General features: G+C 38.8%; 1 protein-coding gene across 1 annotated transcript in view; it reads left to right on the top strand.

The window, feature by feature from the left end:
* Nucleotides 1-23,792, top strand: part of AGPAT5 (1-acylglycerol-3-phosphate O-acyltransferase 5) — a 60,004-nt gene that overhangs the window by 4,529 nt on the left and 31,683 nt on the right. Inside the window, exons 2-4 of the mRNA XM_082481319.1 lie at nt 13,180-13,249; nt 13,472-13,587; nt 19,631-19,720. Coding sequence (XP_082337445.1) covers nt 13,180-13,249; nt 13,472-13,587; nt 19,631-19,720 — 276 coding nt within the window. The remainder of the gene's footprint in view (nt 1-13,179; nt 13,250-13,471; nt 13,588-19,630; nt 19,721-23,792) is intronic.

Raw genomic sequence — 23,792 nt, 5'->3', positions numbered from 1 at the left:
CTCTCCATGACCCTTAGCATCTTATCCCGGTTTCTGTCAGGGTGATGAAATTAATCCCTATTGTGTTTGTGCACGTGTTTCAGATCAGATGAGGACTAGATGTTCTTCAGCTTCTTTTTGTTGTAATTGTGTTTGATATTTTGTATTGAGTGGCTGTGAAGAAATAATAAAAAATCATTACTCGGACTGCTTCCTAAAGGATCGTTTTCCATCTGAAAGGTTTTGACAATTGAATAAAATCCATGACTGAATTAATATGCATGGATTTTGTTCAGTGCTTGTGTCAGCTTTCTTCCCTACCCCTGTTTCTCACTAAATAGGATTTTTTGGAAGTGGTGCTTTCATTAAAGGCATTATGAAATTCTGGTTTTCATTGCCATTATGGGACTCTGGAAGGGCTGTGAGAATCAGATGATACCTCAGTGTTGTTTAGCAGAGCTATACTATTTCTAACAATTATTTTAGAAAATGCAAGAGATCCTTGTTAAACAATGCAGTATGCTTTCTGGATTGTTATTGAAGCTTGGACTTGCTGTGTCTCAACAAGGTTGATGACTACTTAGAATTAGAGCAAATTAAATCTTTGCAGAGATGCTGTGCTGCTGAACTCTTGACAATGCTTTCCAGTGGAGTAGAGCCCAGTCTGTATTGTCTTGTCTTTCTAGGAAATCTGTGAGGAGACCTCAGTGTCTGAGCTTGGGATGGGTGTTTAGACTCCTAGCTAGTAATTGGCCAGTTTGCATTGGAAGTGAGTGTTACGAGGTCTGTGCCCATCTTTATTCCCAGGACAGCAGCCTTCCCAGACGAGGTTATCTTTACTTACTCCCTGCTTTCCCTTTTGAAGCTGTTCAGTCATCCAACAGGTAATTCAGGAAGACCCAAAGTGGAGGTGGGAAGCAAAAGAGGCAGTGATAGTCTAATGGCCAAGTTGCAGTGTGTTCACATCATGGAGGTGCTTCTGGTTGCTGTTGGTTGTCATCTCTTTGGAACCTGGTTCTTCCCTCTCCACAGTGGGGGTGGCATCAAAACCAGGCTTCATCAAGGCAGGGTGAAGGTTCATCTTCTAACTGCTTTGTGTTGGTAGATGTGAGTGACAGGGTCTGACTCCTCTCAAGATGAGGACCCATTTCCCAGGCAAATGCCATAACTGGAGGTCAAAAGGAGACATCACTTTTCACCCTTCTTGAGTTGTGTTTGGAAAGAGAGTGTTGACAATTGCATTTTGACCGGAGCCTGGGTTTATGAACCTGCCCTTGAGTTCCTTGAGCTCTCCTCCCAGTCTGGTGGCTCAGGAGTGGGAGAGGACTGGGACAGTATGGGAGCTGGGTGGGATGACGAAGAGCTGCAGGCAAGGCAAACTTCCAAACTCGGGTGGTAGCTGAGCAGCCTCTGGGGGCTTGTGCTCTCCTAGTTCATTCCACCCGCTTGTGTTGCTGCTGCTTTGCTAAACTATGTTAGCTGTTGTGAGGCATGCTGAGAGTTTAAGATAATCACCGCTTGTCATTTATCTGTGATGGTAGAAATAATGAAATAAAGGTCTTGGGGGAGTGATAGAAATTTGGGGATTGGTGTGGTGCAAAGATCGAAAAGAAACTGGAGAACTTAGTGAAGTGAATCACTTTTGTGTGGTAAACTTTTGAAAGAAGCCCAGTGAAATTTTTCTACTGTGATACTGACTCTGTGAAGACAGTTTACCCTGGCTCATCTCATTAGAGATTTCAACGCACAGCTGTCTCCAGGTGTGTATGTCTTTTATAGTGTACGACAAAGTCCTGTGTGTTACAGTAGCAGAAATTAAGTGACACCTCATAAGCCTGAGGGATGCGGCTTTCAAATTGAGATGGATGCCTAATTTTAGACTCTTACGTTCAACTGTGGTGTGAGGCAGCAAAAATAGATACACTGGGCATGTAAACTTTGTGCTCTTTCTTTTTTAGATATTGCAAAAGTTATATTTGCATATATCTTAATTTTTGTTCTGTCTGCCTTTGGCTGTCGTTCCGAAGGTGAAGTCCTTCGTGATGCAGGTTCGTGGGGATATCAGCTAGAGTTCTGGTGTGCTGCAGATTTGGCTCTGGGGCAATCTGGAAAGAATTTGGTATGGGGATATTCCACATTCACTGGTCCTGATCATCCCCCACCTCCTGCCCAATATATGGAAAACAAAATAAATTAAAAGTGAGGTCTGTTAGCATTTTTAGAAATCCAGTATCAGCTACCTGAATTTTGGTTACCTGAACTGCTGTTTGGGTTCATAAATTAGAAGCTTTGTGTGGAGTTTTACCTAGCATATGTTTTCTAATTGGCAAATCACAGCTGAATCTGAATTTTATATCAGCCTTATCTAATACAGTCTGCAATTTAAAACTAATATGTATGTTTACATTTTAAAGTTAGCTACATATTGTTGCCCTGAGATGTTGTTGAGGCCTCATCCCTGGAGGTGTTCAAGGGCAGGCTGGACGTGGCCTTGAGCAACCTGGTCTAGTGGGAGGTGTCCCTGCCTATGGCAGGGGGGTTGGAACTCGATGATCTTTAAGGTCCTTTCCAACCTAAACCATTCTATGATTCTATATATTTTACAAAAATCCTAAAAAGTCAAGTATTTGTCAGTTAGGAAAAGCAAAGGAGTAAAAGGGCAGGTTGAATGCACTTATAAATCCTGATTCCAAGTATTTGGCCAGTAAGTTTTACGATCTCATAGTTTGATTTTAAAAATTTCTGTTTAAATATATTTAAAGTTTAATATCTTAAGATTTTTAGTATATTCAGTTCTTAATATAAGTTGTCGTAACTTTGTATAATTTGTTACATCTGAAAATACAAATGGTATTTATCATATTTTTTTTAAATTCCACTTTTTTTTTTTTAAACCTGCTTGAGTTTTATGCGCTTTCTTCTTTTTGCATTTAACTGTGTTTTGGTAGATACTGGGCCATGGAGTTATACGGTGCTCTTCCATGCCCTTTCCTTCTGCTTACATAATGTGTGCAGATCCTTTATGTAAGGATGATTGTTAATTGAGAAGTTTTTTCTCCTGGTACTCTACCCTCAGACACTGTTCTTGCTAAGAGGAGATTCTATTCATAGTTAAACATTTGACTCCAATTATTTCAAACTATTTACCTCAGGCTTACAGGGTATCCTTTTTTTCTCTGTTTTAGTTGTGTTAGATAAAGTAGGCTCATATGTCAGGGATTTTGACATTACAATTATGAGGAAGCATGTCTTCTCAGGGGAAAAATATTCTTTAATCTTTGTTCTGTCAATTTGAATTTATACTATGAAGAGATTTGGGATAAAAAAATGGGGAAATCATTTTCTTCTTTTGTTCATTTCAGTTCTGTCACATATTACTTGTCATGTTCCCTGTTATAACTAGCTCCTCAGTGTGGGACTGGGAAATCAAAGTTTATGCTAGTTTGATTTTTAAATGTAAAATTAGCTACCCATGATTTGGTCAAACCTGTATTTGAGCACATAACTAGTTGGGAAGAAAAATAATTATTTTGGATGACTTCGAATTGTATTGTGGTAGTTGCAGTAATTTTTCCTCTGGAACTTACGGATTGACTTGAAGAGTTATCTTGTCCCCTTTTCTAATGCTACTTGGGAATCTGAGGGTTTGCATGTTTCTTTTTGCGTAAGCAAACATAATGCATAGTCCCAAGCAAGCTGCAGGTGAAATGGCTCATTCACATGCTGTGGTGGTATGCAGATATTAGAGTGATTGAGGCTGGTTCAAGTTTATTGTGTCGAGGTCCGGACCCAGATTAGTTGCAGCTAGCTCAGATACCTCCCTGCATGTTCTCTTTTGCTGTGTAATGATTCCTTTGCCTCATCTTGGAAGTGCATAGTGCTTAAATTCTAAATACTTACTGAAAATGGTGTGTGGATGAGCTTTGAAAAAATCCTATTCCACAATCAGAGGCAGAGGACGTGGAGGTTTCGTAATCATCCTCTTTCCCATGCATTGATAACTTCACACCAGTTCTGTACTTGATACAAACGCTTGTGCGAGTATTACAGATACAGTCAACTCCTCCTTGGAGTCCTTGGCATTCAGAAGCAAAACAAAGTTCCTTTTTTTTTTTTTATATATATACCTCTCTTCGTCAGTGACATATACAGTGGGACCAAGTGCACCCTCAGCAAGTTTGCAGACGACACCAAGCTGAGTAGTGCGGTTGACACGCCTGAGGGACAGGATGGCATCCAGAGGGACCTGGACAGGCTGGAGAAGTGGGCCCGTGTGAAACTCATGAGGATCCTGCACCTGGGTCAGGGCAACCCTTTGTATCAATACCCTCAAGGCTGGGAGATGAAGGGATTGAGAGCAGCCCTGCTGAGAAGGACCTGGGGATACTGGTGGATGAAAAGTTGGACATGAGCTGACAGTGTACACTCGCAGCTCAGAAAGCCAACCGTATCCTGGGCCGCATCAAAAGGAAGCGTGGCCAGCAAGTCCACGGAGGTGATTCTGCCCCTCTACTCCACTCTGCTGAGACCCCACCTGGAGTACTGTGTCCAGCTCTGGAGCCCTCAGCACAGGAAAGATACGGACCTGTTGGAGTGGGTCCAGAGGAGGGCCACAAAGATGATCCAAGTGCTGGAGCACCTCTCCTTTGAGAGCAGGCTGAGAGAGTTGGGGTTGTTCAGCCCGGAGAAGAGAAGGCTCCAGGGAGACCTTATTGTGGCCTTTCAGTACTTAAAGAGGGGCTACAGGAAAGATGGGGACAAGCTTTTTAGGAGGGTCTGTTGCAGTAGGATAAGGGTTAATGGCTTTAAACTGAAAGACAGAAGATTTAGACTAGATAGAAGAAATTTTTTACAATGAGGGTGGTGAGGTGGTAGATGCCCCATCCCTGGAAACATTCCAGGTCAGGTTGGATGGGGCTCTGAGCAACCTGATCGAGTAAGATGTCCCTTCTCATTGCAGGGGGTTTAGGCTATGTGACCTTTAAAGGTCCCTTCCAACCCAAACCATTCTATGATTTTATTATAAAGAGCTCTAGCTTGAGGAACACTGTGAACTGCCACAAGGTTTACTGCTTCTGGCTGGTGTGAGGTGCTCAAAGGATAACATTTCCAGAATGTGCTTAATGTACCAAGGCACTGTAGCTTCTATTTTGGGGGGATGGATGGGATGGGACAGGACACGGACATTATGTATTTTCCACTACAGAAGAGTAATAAAGTAAACAATAGGTACATTAAATATGGGTCACTTTTTCCTTTCTTTTAAGGAAATTACAAAAATCTGTGGAAAGAAATCTTCAGAGGTGCCAAAGGATTATAAGGGAGACTGTTGCTCTCCTAATGAAACAGGTGGAATACTTCCTTCCACCCTTGTACTGGAAAGCATGTTCAGGTTTTGCATAATACCAAGATGCCAGATGTTCAGAAAAACTCTCCTGTTGAAATCTCACTTTATAAATAATCTGCTTTCACATATGCTATATATATTTGAAATATATGCAGGACTTGTTAAAAAAATGTGATTACTGGTGATTTATGGTAAAAGTTGTTTAGGTCCTCTAACCCAAGTGGTCACTGATTGTAATTATGGGTCACTCTATGGTCCATGCTACAGAATTGCACTGTAATCAAAACCAAGTCATTTTCAGAAAGTGAATGGTTTAGGCACTGAACAGTCAGATTTGTTTAGAATTTAGATGCTGAAATCTTAAAATCATGTTCATGATAAATCCTGCTTTATTTCTGTCACCAAGACCGAAACAGTTATGTTATACAGATGCCTTTTTCTTTATTTAAAGTTTCCTCAGATAGCTAAAGAGTACAGGCAGGAATGAAGTAATTGTGTGTGCTTAAAGCAAAGTTCCCAACCTGCGTGTAGCCTTCATCAGAGTGTAGAAGCAAAACTCTTGAATCTACAGAGTACTGTCAAATGGTATTTAACATATGCTGGTAGGACTGGGGACCTCAAAAAAAAAAAAAAAGTTTCAGCTCTTTTTTTTCCAATTTAAACAAACAAACAAAACCCAAAAGGGAATAAGTTATTGTTCCTCTCTTTAATTGAACAAGGTGGAGCACAAACTCACCTTACAGGATGCATCAGTTCAGTTCTCTCTAACATACACGTCCCCACAACTTCTTTAGAAAGGCGATTTAGCAGTTTGTTTTTAGAAGAGAGAATCCCCGCTCCATAGATGTACCTTCTAACAGCAGTGAGCAGCGTGTTAGGACGGGGTAGGATTTAAGATCTGCATCTGCTTTCTGTGGGCTAGATTCTGGCAATTCAAAGCTGGCAGGCTCAGTTTCACAGATGTTGGGAATCCCCTGCTGCAGCGCTGAGCTCCCCCAGAAGCCAAGAGCTCCTGTTTCTTATTGATGTGCCACAGGTAACCACTGGAGTGGTTGAATCTGATCTGGGACTGTTGTTTGTTTAAATAAATATGAATTAAGTGAAATTGTGTCAACGTACTTGGTATCGTGGAAACTTACTTTCTCTGAAATTAGCCTTTTGCTCACATTAAATATTCCAGTTTTTATGGCTGTTTCCCAGAACCACTTTGCTCTATCACATGCCCCTTCTCTAAACAATAATTACCCTCTGAATAAGAAGCTGCAGAACTATACACATCACTATCTAGGTAATGTTAGACTGGTGTAAATAAAGCGATTTGTAATGTTCTATTCTAAATCACCATGTGAGGCTTTGTTTCCAAGACTGTTTCCAAGTCTTTTTTTATGCTCAAATACAAAAAATAGTCAAATATGCACAGAACAAAAGATTCTCAAGCTGTATTTTTACTGAATTATAAATTTCATTAGAAATATTAATACATGTTTTCATTAGCTCACAAGGTTCCTCTAAGATTTTATTGATTCTGATTCTTCAGAAGGAGTTTTCCCTTAATTCACGGGTCAGTTATCTTTAATTAAGCTGAGAAACTGTAAAGCCTTTACATTCAGCATCAGAACTAGACTTCTATGCATATAGCTAATGCCATTGAATGAAGCGTAACCACTCATGTTCATAACAGTTTGTCAATTTAGACCATAGGACTAAAAGCTAGGAAGAAAGAAAAACGTAAAGACTTCATGCTTAACATAAGGTGCTTCACATTCAGTCCTGCATAATCCATATATGTTCCTAATATAGTCGTCTTACAAAAAGGAAATAAAATGGCAGTAACTTTTTTTAAGTTCTCAGCTTTCTGGTTCAATCAAATGAATGATTTAAGAAAAAAAGAAAACTGAATTACATATAGGAATCTTCTCAATATTCCCCAGAGTTTGGCCTCTTAGTAATGGTTTCCTTCACTGAAACCCAGTAAAATACATAGCTGCAGAATATTTGAGTGAACTCTCTGCTTCAATAAAATGGATTGTATTGTGATTTTATGGCTTGATGCTGAGCCTGAGCAGTACACTTCAGAGTTGTGCAATTATCTATTGAGCAGAGAGTTTCTTTAGTTAAAGAGGTTATGTGGTGTAGCAATAATGTGACCATTACCTAAAAACTGTATGTGACCTAAAGGTATTTTTAGGAAAATAATACTTAAAGGTAATTTTTTTTTTTAGATCTAGAGAAAAAGCAACTAAAAACTAAACTATGAAAGCCCTTTCTCCTTCTGTCCTATTCATATTCCTTATGCTGTACCCAAATGAAATATCTGTTAAATGTGAGTAAAAGTGCTTCTTTTATCTTCTGTGAAGAAAATAAAGATTTGAAATTCTTATGCTAATACATCTGAAAACCTGAGAAATTTGTCAGCACCAGTACAAGTTTCTCATTTGCATCCTGTCTTGAACCTGCTTCTTGTCAAGCAGGGTAAATAGATTCTGTGATCTGAGGTACTTTCTCTAGAAGCTCAAAGGACTGGTTGTGTCATCAGACAGGTTTTTAGACTGAGAGAATTTAAACAACTTCCCTTGAGATGCCTGCAGCAATGCTGCAGGAGTCAGCTTGCACAGGGTTACGTGTTGACTTTCAGAAGCCCTAATCGGTGGTTTGTTGATGCAAGCTCTGCTCTTTCACCACAAAATTATATTCAGACTTTTTAACAAACAGATGAGAAATACATCCTAGGGTGCTATTTATTTAAATAAGCACTCACGTTGTAGTAAGGCCCAACTAACAAAGACGCTCTTGTCCTGAAGAGCATGCAGTCCCAGTTATAAAAGTAGTCAAGAAATAACGAAATGAAGTGAAGGGCATGTTGTGAGGGTAGCACAGCTGAGTATATGAAGTTTGTAAGGTTGTTTTTACGTGAAGTGTTGATATCTGGAATGTTCTGTTTCTCCTCTCTTCCTCCAGGAGAGGGAAGGAATGTTCTGCTATTATCCTTCTGCTTTTATCCTTCTTTCCAGTTGCTATTGCCTTTGCTTAATGCTGATGTTTTTCCTGATCAGAATACTCTGCCTTCTCCACAAAGTGCCCCACTGCACATCGGTTTTGTTGAAGTAACAGCGAAGAAAGGAGCATCATTCTGCAATTCACACCTAATTTCTTTGAACAGAGAAGGGTTGAGAAGTCTGAGGAACCAAGAGTGAGTGTGCTGGTAGACATGTAGTGGGACATAAGATGAGTTTTTACTACCAATAACCAGCTGTGTTGCCTTACTGCCACTGAAGCAGAAGCACCAGATCTGCTTGCAGGTCAGCTCCTGAATTGCTCCCATTATCAGGCACATCCCATTATCATATTAAGGTAATCTCTTTGCTAGGAGTTTGATGTGGTCACCAGTTGACCTGCAAGCAGGTCTTCTGATAGTGTGATTACTTTTACCTCTTGAGTTATTTTTGTCATGTTTTCTGAGCTGATGTAGCTAGGATGTGATTAAATGATCTCTCTAATTTTCTTTGGTATGTACAGATTTCATAAGCAAGAAATAAAACTCTCACTCTAAATTGGGAGTGTCCACCTCGTTGAAGTGAAAACCTCTGCAAATTATGAGTTATTTAGGTGTGACTGTCATGCAGGACTGTTTTACATTGCTACGTGACCTACCATGTTAGCACAGCTGTAGTTGAATATGTTGCACTGGAAGAAGCAGAGGCTGCTAGGGAAGCTGAAACTGGTGTCACCAGATCACCCAGAAGCTTCCATTTGCATGCCTAGATCAGCCTGCTGCTGAATTAGTAAATTCTCCCATCATGAGAACCTGTAACCTCCTGCCAGTGAATCACAGCGTCCTCTGGCCACAACGCTCTGAGGTGCGTCTTGTGTCTGCTGAGCGTGTGAACAGCTCAGTGTATAGCATCCAGGGAAGCTGGGTACCAGCCTTCCCACAGGAGGGGATCTAATAGCATCCAGTTTCCTCGATTTGAGACTTCACTGAATTGAGTTTGACAGCACTGCAATGTAAATAGAAGGGGAAGACCCATATTAAAAGCATGACCCATATTAACAGCAGTACTCGTTATTGTGAACTGGGCTGTGAAGAAACCAAAGCATGGCTAAAAGCACACAGTTTAATGTTTTGTACCCAAGTAATGTTTGCAATGTTAGACTGTAAATCTGCATTTTAAATATTTTCCCTCAAATCTCTGCTTACTTTGGCTTGCTGTGTTGCACTGCCTTTTAACTTGTTTTCTTTGCTTGACTTCATTGTGCTTTTTTTTTTTTTTTAACAAAGCAGCACCTATTCAAATAGATTCCTCACTTGCTGCATTGTGGCAGACAGGACATTTATCTTCTCAGTCTTTCAAGCTGATACATGGGTAGAATGTATGCATGCTGTGACATTTGGAAAGCTATGCATAAAATATCTGAAACAGTCAGTACTTTAGCTTCTGAAACTGAAAATTGCCTTCCAAGCGTGTTCTGCACCACTTCCCTGGTGCTGGCTAGTGAGTGCCCTGCAGAGGGGAAGACCACCCCCTCTGGTGCTCTGCAGACCCCAAGAACAGCAGTGTCCTTCTGAGGAGGACTAGGAGTCTCTTAGCTACTCTCATCTCTTCAGGTTGCTTCAAAAGGGGCATGCACACGACCTGGCCCTATGGACACTTTTTTTTCTGCATTGCTGTCCCTGGTAAATCACTCAAGCGCTTGCCTTCACTGTGGTTCCCCAGATCTCTTCTGCACCAGCAGACTGAGAAGGAGCCAGAGACTGCACAGTCTCTGCTGCGAGGAATTCTGCAAAGTTAGCTACAAGAAACAGCAGGGAGTCAGAGGCTTTCTGGAGACCATGAAGAGTGCTATATCATTTCCTTCTGCAGCTATAATATACATGAGGTCATCTGCTTCACCTAAAAGCAGATTGCCAGAAATTAAAGGCTTGCCCTGGGGGGACTCTTCCCCTGCTTATCCACAAGCAGGTGAATTCTTTAGACATCATCTCAAAGGGAAAAGGGCAACGTTTCTGCAGGATTCAAAGCTCTTAACTGTTAGCCCTGCGTTGTGTAAGGTCTATGAAAATTTCCAGAAACACAACAATAAAGCAAAAATGCTTCATCCTCAGAAGGAGAGCTGTGTGGCTGCCCACAGAGTGGGTGCCTCCTGTGAACCCTGAAGAAGCCTCCAGAGAATTCAGTTGAAAGTTGCCATTCTTACCTGGTTGTAATAACAGTTGTACCATAAGTTTGTAGCTCTTAGTTCCTCACCGTGAATGTCTCATACGTGAATAGCTGTTTGCCAGCCTTTCATGAACTGTATAAGGTTTTTTTCGAGATTACTGAAATGGGCAGTGCTGAAGTAAATGATGCTGCAGTTAAAGCTGTTGCATCCTCTTAGGCTGAGCCATCTGAGCAAACAAACTAGTGTTACCAAATTTTCTCACTCTTCCCTTTGCTTTGAAATAAAATATCCCAGGTTTGTTTTGTGTTTAATGCGAACTAATTATGAATAGGAAAAGATGGGGGGGGGTATTATTTTTTTGTTGTTGTTAGTTCTGTACAACAGTATAGCTATGTATTTTATCATGAGTAAAAAATTTGGGTCCATTACATGTAAACACATGTAACTTATGGTAAGACTTAATGTTGTACATAGAAATTGCTTACAGTAACAATGAGCGGGTGTTCCTCTGGGATTAAAAAGTGAACTAGATCCAATCTTATTGAAATAAAAAATAATACAGATTAGCTGTTATATTTGGCAGTCACGATTATACATGCTTTTTTAAAGGAATGATCCTGTATATTTGTTTTTACTCAGGCAATAGTCACAAGTGAATGCTTTGAATTGTGGGTCTGATTACACTGAGATTTTGACTTTGTACATTAAAGTGGAAATTTTTACAAGTTGAAGTTATAAATTATATATTTCAAACCCTGTTTCTTGTGGGGTCAGCTCTTACAGTGTCCAGGGCAGATTCTATTTTCCTCTTGTTCTTATTTTCTTACATTTTAAAAAAGGACAGATAGCATTCAGGACCTTCTGGTTTAGTGATTTGTTGTATTGGGCCTTTTCCCTTCCTCAAAAAAAGCCTTTGCCAGAAACTGCATAGTAGAGTCTTAACTTGAAATTAAAGAAAACAGTGTTTATGGACCTACTGTGTAACACTGCTGGAAAAATATACACTTTTAAAATGAAGCTTTAACCCTCTAAGTGAGAGTAGGAAGATAATTTTTTTTTTTCAGTGGAATTTTTGCACCTGAACTGTAAGATTAGACCCTCTGACTTCTACCTTGCATTAAATAGTGTGTGGTACCTAGAGTATCAGCAGTAAGGTTATAAATTCTCCTAGAACTTTAATGAGAAAATTACTCCTACAGCTTTTCAAAATCTTGATTGAATTTCTTGGATGCGGTTCAGAATATACTTGTCAATGGGCTTGTTACAAATAATGTTCAGTTAAAATTTATTGTGCATGCTTTTTTTTGTGGAAGAATATTAATTCAAATAAATAATGTTCTCTTTATTGTATGCTGGATGATCTCTTGTTCACGTATTTACTGAATATCTCAGTTTGCTGATATTTGGGTTCTTGCCTTGAAAACAAAATTTGATTAACAGTGCAGTTGCATTTTTTTAAGAAGAAGGAACAGCATGAATGTAAACCATACAGCTTTATGTGGGGTTTTTGCCTAGCATTACAATACAAGGCGTTACCCATCCGGTATCACAGGTTAACTGAGAGGTAGACAGATTTTCCAGAGGTGCTCGTAAAGATCTTCTACAAGGATCAATATGTGACTTCACATACTAAATGATATTAATCAAGATCTGAATATTAGTTTGATCTTCCTGATGAAATTCCCAGATGGTCCAGACTAGGGAAGTGGTGATAGTAAGTGGGTAAACCTTCCAAACAGTGCATTGGGTTTGGTGAATGGAGTGACTTTGAAGAAGAGTGTATGTTTAATGCAGCTAACTTCTAGAAACAAGGAGTACAGGCATTGGTATTGGCAGAGCAAGGGGGGGGAATGCTGCCTGGAATGTACTGGTTGGAAAAACCAAGCTTCATTAGATAATGAAAGTATTTATTAAAAATAATTAAGCAGCTGCATGGATTCTTCAATTCACAATTGAAATGGTTTAATTCATTTCTCATCTTATATTTGAAATAGAAGTAATTTAATTAATCCATTTAAAAGCTGACTTGGATTACTGCTTCAGCATCTGGCTTTGTAGTCATGCTCTCAGAAGGTTATTTCACTAGAAGGCAATTACCTTTCAGAGGGGAAACTACAAGGTTAAAGGGTGGCTTTAATGTAACAGAAAAAAGAACGTAACAAAAGCTGCTAGCTGGAAGCTGATGACCAATTTAAAGACACTTCTCAACCTCATGCTTCTTTTTAGTTCTTGATGATTAAAATCATGGCAAATGCTTGAAATTTTGTTCCCAATCTAATCCAGGAAAATCTACCATTTTAGTTTGATAACAAGTGTCTGGCTGAAGCACATCTTATTCATTGGATGTATAAAGTTAAATGGTGGTTTTGTATGTCTGTGGTTCTTCTTTACCTTTAATTATATTAATGTAGGGATCTTGTGGATGTAGGTCAGCTTCCATGGATCCAGTTCTTGGGCCAAAGCACAGGAACAGAATAGCTTTCTTTAAGCCCTCATTAATTAATATTCACTGCTTTGTTGATAAGTCAGTTGTATTCATGATGAGTACTGGTGCGGTGATGGAGTGTTTTTCTGGTAATGGTACTAACTCGCTGGCAGTTTTTCTAGTAAATAGCTAATTACTGCAGTGGATCTCATAGCTGCCTAATGCAATGAAAATAAATAATAAAGTAATACTAAATTTCTTTTTTTAGGTAATAATCTACGGGGATTTGCCAAAAAATAAAGAAAATGTAATATATTTATCAAATCATCAGTGTACAGGTTTGTATTTTTTGGTTTTTTTTGTTTGTCTTTGCACTTTTATAGATTTAAAAAATCTGCTTATCTTGTGATCTGTGTGTCTTTCCAGCCTTCCCCTAATGATCAGGAACTTCGAGTTCAGAAACCTTTAATGATATTTATATGTACAACATGCACTTTTTGTTTCATCAGTGGCAATTAAAAACTAGTTTAACTAAACATCTTGGGCTTTTGTCTTTGCAGTTGATTGGATTATTGCAGACATGCTGGCAATTAGGCAGAATGCTCTTGGGCATGTCCGGTATGTCTTGAAAGATGGATTAAAATGGCTTCCACTGTACGGGTGGTATTTTTCACAGGTAAGCTCGTTCACTTTTCCCTTGCTGTTTGTGGGTCAAATATGTAAGATGTACTCCTTCCATGTATCATATATGCATGGAAGATGTAGTTCTGAGCTGGCACTTGTTTATTTGAACATGAAAGTAGCTGATTTCACTCACTGTAGTTACATGTGTACCTTAGTTGAGAGACAATTATGAAAGAATCTGTTTACTTTTCTAAATTAATACTTTTTATGAATGGTGTTTATTACTAGAATTAAAAATGCGGAGTGTGTTAGAAGCATTTCAGAATATTCTAGAACTTTGTTCTTTTTACAATCCAAAACCCCACTTAGGTGTAAACAAGCCTTTTTTTCTGTGTATGGGTTGTTTTTTTTTATTATGCTACAAATTGGAAGTAAATTGACGTTGCTGTGGTGTACTTATTTATTTTTCAATGGTTTGGTTTTAGCACAATATAAAAGAGGAAAACTGCACTTTGCTATAGTGTGGAGGAAAAGCAAACCCCAGCCTTGGAGAAAGTGTTGATGGTTTTGCTTTGGACTTCAGTTAAGCAAAAATGCTGTAAACCTGAGTCTAACAATATTACTGTTACTACTTTTTACTTTTCCCTCTTTCTACATAATGCTGCTCTTCTTCCCTTTAGTTTGAGAGCTCGACCTGATGTGACTCAAAATTATACAGTTACTGAAAAAACAGTGGGCCACATTCACTGCACAGCCAACATACTAAGTGGATGTGGTCTTTGATCTAAAATGGTGGAGAACGGTGTAGATGGCATTCACCTCCCTAAAATCATCTCTGAATTTTTCATGTCTGTTTTGTGTTTTTTCTGGAAGCAGGACTATTTCTATATACAAATGAAATAGAATGTAGAGGTGGATGGTTTGGGAATTATTGGTACATTTGGCTAGATGAACAGAAATGGCTTCGTAGTATTTATCTCAGGATTTAGATGGGTGCTTAGTTGTTAGAAAAGAAATGGATTAAGTTTTGGGTAACTGTTCCAAAGTGCCTGTTCCATAAGATTTTTCTCCTTTGGCTTCTGTCTTTGATTTTTATCTGTTCCCTGAACAGTAGTCTGCTTTCTGCCCATGCCCCTCTACCCAGTCAAAGAAAAGGAAAAAAACACTTAGAAAAATATTTCTAGTAGTATTAGACAGTTTGATTGAATTGACTGTCAGCCCTGTCCAAGAGGATAGAATCATAGAATCGTCTAGGTTGGAAGGGGCCTTTAAGATCATGGAGTCCAACCATCAACCTAACACTGCCAAAACCACCACTAAGCCATGTCCCTAAGCACTACATCTACCTGTCTTTTAAATACCTCCAGGGATTGTGACTCTGCCACTCCCCTGGGCAGCCTGTTCCAATGTTTGACAACCCTTTCAGTGAAGAACTCTTTTCTAATATCCAATCTAAACCTCTCCTGGTGTAACTTGAGGACATTTCCTCTTGTCCTGTCACTTGCTACTTGGGAGAAGAGATTGACCCCCACCTTGCTACAATCTCCTTCCAGGTAGTTGTAGAGAGTGATAAGGTCTCCCCTAAGCCTCCTTTTCTCCAGACTAAACAACCCCAGTTCCCTCAGCCACTCCTCATAAGACTTGTGCTCTAGACCCCTCACCAGCTTTGTTGCCCTTCTCTGGATGGGGGATATTGAGAGAAATACTACACTGGGTATGATTTCAACTATATATTAGTTTGTAAAGGAATATATGAAGAGTAGACAACGTATGTCCAAATAAGGCTTTACTCTATTCCCCATCCTTGGCTGCATGTTCCTAACAGCTTGCACTCTTGCATCCATAAGTCAAGTCAGATCAGTTGATTGCTAGAACCAGCAAAAGGGGGAAAGTTTTGATATATGGCCATGGGTGGGGAGGCAGGATAGCCCTTGTGTGGCAATTGACTCTCAAACTTTGCCTCCAAGAAGCTAATGTAAGTTGAATTGGGTTTAGAGAGCATTGGGTACAGATCCATGAACTGCCTAATTGTATGCTGAAGAACAGGAAGCGCCTTAAACGGTGGCCTTTCTCAGCAATCAGATGTAGCTTTGTAGGTACCTGATTTGAACAGGGGTTTAGAGTCTTGGATCATGTCATATAAGATGCCCATCTCTAGGGTGTGAACTGTCTCACCATGTTATCTTAGAGCACAGGCAGTGGTTGAGGTGTCTGTTCAACGTGTAAGAGGTTAGAGTGTCTCCCAAGATATTGGGACATCCAGGTCTGATATTTTCAGCTTGATGGTTGAAAATGTTTGTTGTCTTCTGGATGAGTGCCTTTGACAGCAAGTAGGCTATAAATCTAGTCTGGAGCATGGGTGGTTGCCATCCTTTGTTGTAAAATCACTACGTTTAGAAAAGAATATGCTGCAGAGAAAATAAGAAAACTGTTCATGATTTCTTTTTATTGGTGGGTTTGCTGTCCCAGTCCCCTAAACGAAATACTGACTGTTCACACCTTTTCATACCTCACTGGGAGAAAATAGACTTCTCTGTTATCCAATGCTTGTCCCCACTGACTCTGGTTCTCTACATTTTTCTTGCACTAAAGTGAGCAGTCTGCTGCATGGAAATGTTTTGCTCTTTGTCCTTGCCTGTAGTCATTACATTGGTGGTGATTTAAGTCTGCTTTAATTAAAATGCAGACAGGATATATATTCCATCCGCTATCATTAAATGTCCAGAAATTACTTTTTTCCAGATTTTGGAAAATTACTATTGCTATCTGGAATATCCAGCGCTCAGTTTCCTGACTGCTGTATGGACTGTTAAAAGAAGGTTCCTGTGGAAATTAATCTGAATGTAGCCTACATTTTTAATCAAAGCATAGATATTAAATAAAATCTGTTGAGTTTCGGATTCCTCAAAACACAAAACTACAAGATTTAGTGGGGGGTCATTATACATATTTTTTATATATATATATTTAATTCAGTGACACAAATGAAAGGCAGTTTACTAATAGTGGTGATGTGTGTGTGTTTAAATGACCAAGACGGGATGCAGCAGGACTGCAGTGCAAGCTAATAGGTATTTTTATTGTTTTTATCACACCAAACAGTGCAAAAACATAAAACACTTCCTGCCCTTCCTGTTGATGTTCTGTCAGTGATGTCACTTACACTCCACTAAAAGTTTCCAGAGCCACGTAGCTACACCATGCTCACGGAATTCATATTCCCTACCTCAGGTAAACATCCTGTTTGGAAATAAACGTGGTCTGGATGTCCAGGAGAGCGAAATTCAGGCACAAAGGAAGTATATTTGTAAACATAATCCATTGTTGACTGAGAGAGGGGCTTTTAAAGTACAGCGGAAAAAAATTATAACCTTAAAAACAGTACTTCCAGAAATCTGTTTTGAAAAGCGTTCATATATTTGATCTCTTACTGCAAAGGAAATGCAATACAAATTGGGGAATTTGAGCTATATACAATTGCATAACTAGCATTCTTCTTTGGAGGCAGATATCTAATAGCAAGAAAAGAAAAGAACCACTTAAATTAACCTGTTACATTCCAGGTTTGATTTATTATGTAGAGCTATTTCTTTTTATAAAACTGGCTTTATTATTTTTGGGTGGATCTGAAATTTTTTTTTGCCCTATCTTTCTCCACCAAAATGCAGCTAGCTCCTATTCATCTTATACCACCTGGTGAGGCTGGGATGTAATTCGGATAAATATTTTTGATATTCCAGAGTTTGCTTGACTTTTTAAGGTAGGAAGTATGTCTTTGTCTTTTCTGTTATTCAGCATCAGCTTATGCACCCTTTTGGTTGTTACTGAATTTTAGCTAAATATTTACCTAGTATGGCAGCTTGCCTCTCTTTAGCTTTGTAACGCTGTGCCATAGGGGAGCTGACATACTGATGTAGTTGGGTTGTATGCGGTGAATGGTGATCTCGCAGTATGTAATTTGTCTGTTCTTACGTTAAGTGACTGTATACTCGTATTTACTTGAGAAGTACACATCTATTTCTGAGCATTAAAAAGTCTGAGGTGGGGACACCCTGACTTTGGTGTTGTGGTGTGCCTAAGCAAACAGTTCAACAGTAACTTGATTTCTCCAAGTTCACAAATTAAACAAGGAAAAAGGTGGTTCAGTATTTTCCCAGTTTACTTCAGCCGGTTAGTAATTTGATAAGTAAGTGAAGACTTTGATTCCAGCCTTCCCTTATTTATCGGAACTAGTCCTATCTGAGCTCACACACAATGATGACTTACTAATTACATGGAAGTCTTGTGTAGTAGGTGCATTATTTCTCATACCAAACTGAGTTTGCCCTTCCTGAAAGCAGTTGTTGTGGTGAGTGTACAGAAATACTTCCCTTTAATGGTGTCAGATCTTAAAAACTGTCTTACATGTGGAGCGTGTAGATAACATGTGGCTCTCTGTTTTCTGCACAGCTGATGGAACATTTTTCTGTTCATGCCATTATCTGTCTGGGACTGGTAAACTGCTTGTGGGGTGGTGTTGATACGATGCTCCAGCCTGCTAAAGGCCAAGCTCAGTGGACTGGGGGATTCTGTTCTTGGTTTTGTGCCCTGCCAGCCACAGCAGCACAGCTGAGTGTTGCAGCTGGCTGCTTCATCTTGGAAGGGAACCACAGACATTAATGCTAAGACAGAATATTTAATATGGAGTTAATGCACCATTGACTTTCTGTTCCTTTTCACTGCAGCTTTTGGAGAACAAAAGTCACGTCAAGTACCACTAGCTAAGCAGCTGCACGGCCATCTCTGCACACTATGAAAAGCAAAGGCCAAAAGCACTTTGCATAACCGCATCTTCTGTCTGTCTGCTCCTAACCCCTCAAACTTTATTCCTGTCCATGCCATGCAAATAAAATAATAGCTCCCCACACACACCACCTCCTCTGTTTCTACAGTGTACTGTAACTTTTCCCGAGATAAGACATTTGAATGAAGTTCAGCTCTTAGTGGTTTTAATCTTACTGTCATCTTTCTGTTAAGAGTGTGTAAAACCATAAATAGCCAGAAATCATCTGACAGATCCTAACGCCAATAGTCAGGGTAGGCAGAAAAGAGTATTACCAAGTTAGGGAATCGGTTAGAAAACCCATGAAAACCATGTACCTTAAAAATGAAATTCTGTTATATGAAAGCTATTTTTTTTAATTATTTTTTTTTTTTACAGAATTCATTGTCTCAGTAGTCCATTTTGGAGCACGTTTGTTTACATCCTCTTGTAGTTATGCTGTAGATAAAAGAAAGTGGGGGAAGAGGGAAATGATGAGGCAAATTTTATTTCTTTATAACCAGCTTTCTATGTGTGTACTTTGCCATAGTCCTTTTACTGAAGTTTTTATGATAAGTTGTATGGAACATGTTATAAAATGAATATTTTCCAGGAAATGGTCTAACTTTTTATAATGATTTTCAGTAAAAATACTTCTATAAATTCTTTTGCCTTCTAAAGATTTTGTGTTACTTATTCAATTATTATCTCAGTATATAACTTCTTTAACAAAAGTTTGATTCTGCAATAAAGTGCATAGAAGTTTTCAAGACTTAGGCTAGTTACTTTTGTGCTACTCATAGATTTTGTATGTCTAGGTATAATACTTGTAATTCCTGTATTTGCCTTAGTCACTAAGAGCAGGCACATAAAATTGAAAACATTGGCCTATAAGTACTTGTATGTGAGTAACTTAAATTGTGTGATTTTTCTCTTGATATACAAGTTAAGCTGCTTTTCAGTGTTGTTAGGAATAGATAGATCCCTGGGGTCGGTTCCAATGCTGTCTTCCAGTTAATTATTTAACACCTTTAAAAGAGACACTTCAGGTGTCTTAGGATATTTATTCTTTTTTAGATCTGATCTTTATTTAAACAGATTTTGTGAACTTAAGTACATGCAAATGTAAAATTAGTTTCAGGTGCTTTCATCCTAGGAGAAAATGTCTTATGGGCAATTTGCAGCATGAGTCATAAAGGTGGCTTGTCGCTGTCGTCTTGTTTGTTCTTTTATCAACTATTCTACATTAAACTACTTAAATATTTAATACTTTTTTTTTTTTTTTCTCTGTTAGCATGGAGGAGTCTATGTAAAAAGAAGTGCCAAATTCAATGAAAAAGAAATGAGAGAGAAGTTGCGGGCCCAGATGAAAGCTGAGACTCCGGTAAGATTATACCTTCCTTCGCCCCTTTCTCATTTCTTTGACCTTTTTTAATGGCAAAGGCTTATTGGAGAAATGAGCCATGCCTGATACCTACAAACTACAAGAAGGTAATAATGGATTTGTTTTCTTTCTGTATTTTTACAGTTACTTTCCATGATTAGAGTGATACCTCTAATTAAACTTGGGAAAATTTGACTAGTCCTTTATGAATCATACAAACTTTGTGACTCTGTCTGTAGAGGGCAGGGGGCGTCTGGACTTAATCTTAGAACATGAACGTAACACCTTCCTTGAGAAACCACTGTTAGTGTTCCCTATGTTTCAAAAGACAACATTTTGACTACTGCAGTAAGACTGCAGTCAGAGAGTGGTATTTTTGTAAAATACCAGTTGTTTGATCTTCTGAAAGTCAAGAACAATTCCTACCAAATCTTAATTAGTCATCCCAATGATCAATCATTTTTAATGGCAGTGACATATTAGAACTGAGTAACTTTGTCTGCTCTGCCTGAAGGAGAAAAAAAAAAAAAAAACAACCAACAACAAAAGAACCCGAACGCTTGATAATTTTCTATTTGAAGAGTGATTGCTAGTGCCAAGTGACTTTTCTCATGACTCCCTGTATGGTTTGTGGCTCAGTGGTTAGAATCACTGTGCTTAAATGCTGTGCATTAAAATGTTTTCTGCCTTTTTGGCTAGACTTAAAAAACCAACTCAGCAAGCCTTGATATAGAACAGTTACGCTTTCATTTTATTTAAAATGATATGATTAGGACTTGCCACTCCAAATACTGTCAAACCTTTTATGAGCTGAGGCTTGGGTAAAAGGAATGCATAGGTTGTTTTGACCTTCATAATAGTTGTCTTATTTTTTATTTTTTCGAGATAGTGTGTTTATGTTTGTGCAGTGAGCTGGCCTTATGCTTACGGAGAGGCTTAAAGCATCCCTATTTAAGAGAGTGCTCAAACTCATTTTGTCTTGAACTAAGATTTAGCATGAACAAGGTTTTTTTGTTTTTAATTAAGATAAGAAAGTGGATCTGTTTCTAGTTTTTAGTGTATAAGTTATGAATGCCAGAAATACATTATGACAACTAAACTTTTCCTGTCTGATGTCTAATCTAATGATGTCCCCATGGAGAAGATGGCCATGTTCAGTAGTGGTAACTTGTGCCCACATTACCAGGGAGGGTCCTGGGATGTGAAAAAGGCTGCATAGCGTCAAGTTATTTTCTGTATGTCAGTGGCAAAGATTCTACTTTCAGCAAAACTGACGGTGTAATGGAATAAGCAAAGACAAATTGCAGGATGTAGGAAACCTATTTGTAGTCATCCCCCTAAGCAATTGCTCCCCCTGCAGAGTGCTGGTTAACTTGGTTTTAGTTAATCTGGATTAAATATCCTAGCAGGGTGTTTTCCTGCACAGGCCCATGGATTTACTTGCTAGCCAGACAGGCAGCTTCTCGTTAATTATGGCTTTCTGGCTTCCCTCTGCACCCCCTAAAATGCAGAAATGCAGGGGTTTGTTGTAAATATAAGGGTTTGGTTGTAATAGGAGTCTTGATTTGAATTCTGCATTAAATTAGGCTGCTTTATAAAAATGTGGATTTTTTTTTTTTAGTACAATCTTAGGAAGATGTGCCTAGAAACTCATAACTCATCTAATTCTGCATCTCTTTGTAAACCGGCAAATGATGTTCAGTGTTGCTCCAGTGCTCTAAATTGACTGGACAGGCTGGTGTTTGATTTTAGCCCTATTGGAACGTAAGCAGAGGTTTAAGCGTAAAGCTTTTCTTTAAAGCTACATCCACCATGGTTTCTGCTTTCTATGGTGGATGTCTACATGTGATAAATAAATGAAATAAATCCAGAAGGCTTTTTTTCTGGAGTTATCTTTCTTCTCCTTCCACAGTTGTGTGTGGATTGAAAACCTACACCTAACCTACCTAAGCTAATGCCAAATGAATTTGGGACCACTTGGGTACATTTGGGTTTTGGTGTAATTTGGCTATCTGGAAGCTCAGTGGTGTTGGAAATGGGCACAGAACCTCGACATGATTACCAGGCAGTCATTGCCGTTTTCATCCCATTATCTAGGGTAGCAGTATAGAAGAGAAATCATTGTAACTGCTGCAGAAATGCATTCTGTTTTAAATCTCTTTCAGTCAAACCACGGAGGGAGTGACACTTAAGTTTTACAACACCAAAGCTGTCAAAAGCCTATTTACTGAGACAAATGTTTGCATCTGCTGGGGTAAAAGACACAGAGCATTGAGTTGTCATTTGAGGGAAGAATAAATTCTCTATAATCCACTTTATCGGAGAATTTAAATGTCGATGCTGTAAATGTCCTTTAACCTACAATTACTACTGAGAGAAGAATGTGATAACCTGTGTCCTTACTGCATTATTCATGAAGAAACTTTGCAGTTCTGCAACTTAGCCTGATGTTCACAACCAGCCATATTGCTTTTAAAGTTAATAGATTTTAATCAGTAAAGCAAGTACCCCCTGAACTCATCAGCTGCATGTGAAAATAATTAATTTACTGCTCTGGAACTTTTATTAAAATTTATGCACTGGATGCTACAGCTCAGGGTGGACTTGTCCTCAGTTTAGTGAGTAGCTGTTGTTGCTTGGTCATTCTGCGTGAATATGGTGGAGTTCTTTCTTTAATGTAGTGCTAGAGAAAAGCTTGCCTTTCAGCTTCTAAGGAAAGAATTATATGCCAATAGAGAGGAGATGGACGGGAATCTGTGTCAAGGGTCACTTTGTTATTTACAGTTTCTCTCCACATACAGTTTAAACAAAAGAATCCGAATGATTAATGTTCAGTCTGTCTGGAGACATCACTGTTCCCATTAAGAAAGTGAAGACGTGTAGAAAGGCAGAACCAGTCTTCTGTTCTCGTTAGCATAGCAAGGCCTGTAGTTGTTTTACTGCTTCATGTCATGTGGTTGTTCCTTTTTTTTTTAAAAAAAAAAAAAAAAAAAGAGAAAAGTAAATTGGAGGTGGAACACGGAGAGGAAAACTAAGCCTGCCTCTTGGCCTCTATATTTGCAGTAGAACTGGATTAGTGATCTGGTATGCTTGATTTTATGTAGGGACGGTGGACTGCTGATGCTCCTTGTTTGCCTAGTCTTACAGCTTCTACCCACCAGCCTGCCTTAAACAGCCCCTTTTTCTGTCCTGCTGTTCGCAGTTGGTCGACACTTCTTCCCAGATTTAGCGCAGCAATATTAGACATGCGCAAAACTGATGCTAGACTGAAATGGCGTTGCACTTGTGTTTTCTTCGTGGAGATCCTGAACTAATACATTTTCTTATTTCTCTCTGAAAATTATTTTGCTTCTCGAACTGTCATTGAACTATACGCTCAAATGGTTCATTATTGGGCCTTTTTTTGGCAAAACTCGGATGAAATGATGTGATTTTGTTTAAAATTACATAAAATCTGGCTGATTGTTAACAAATGGCAATCTTATGTCTTGTGAGAGCAGAGACTGTCACAACAGTTTGAAGGACACTTTTGTGTTAATGTTCTTTTAATGTAAGCCATAACAAGATGAACACATTTCTCAATGTAACAACATATGCAGCCAACACTTCATATACTCAATCTGCTTGTTTTATAAAGAAAGTTGACTCTTCTGAACAGCAAACTATTCAGTTTGGTAACTGAAAATGTAACATAGTTCTTTTTATCATGCATCAAGAGTAGGAAATCTACATTCTGACATGTGGGATTTAACCCGTTACAGCCAATATTTATCTGGTTACTATGTGTTTTGGTTTTGCCATTCATTCATTCACAGAATAAATCTTTGTCATGTGAAGCAGTGCTAATCAAACAGTAAAACCTGGAGGGGACAGGTACATTAATACAGCTGCTATAAGGCTTAATGTAATTATTTTGTCATATAGTTACTAATTTGAAAATCCCTGACAACTTCTTTGTAAGTCCTGGATGTCCTTGCCTGCTTTCCTCACATCACCTTTTGTATTTTGTTCCAACTGTACCAGATACACTTTCAAATACCATATCTTTTTCAGTTATTGATCTGAGTATTAA

The sequence above is a fragment of the Vanellus vanellus genome, assembly GCF_965231255.1.
Source record: "Vanellus vanellus genome assembly, chromosome: 3".
NCBI lineage: Eukaryota > Metazoa > Chordata > Aves > Charadriiformes > Charadriidae > Vanellus > Vanellus vanellus.
This window is presented reverse-complemented; position numbering and strand designations above follow the sequence as displayed.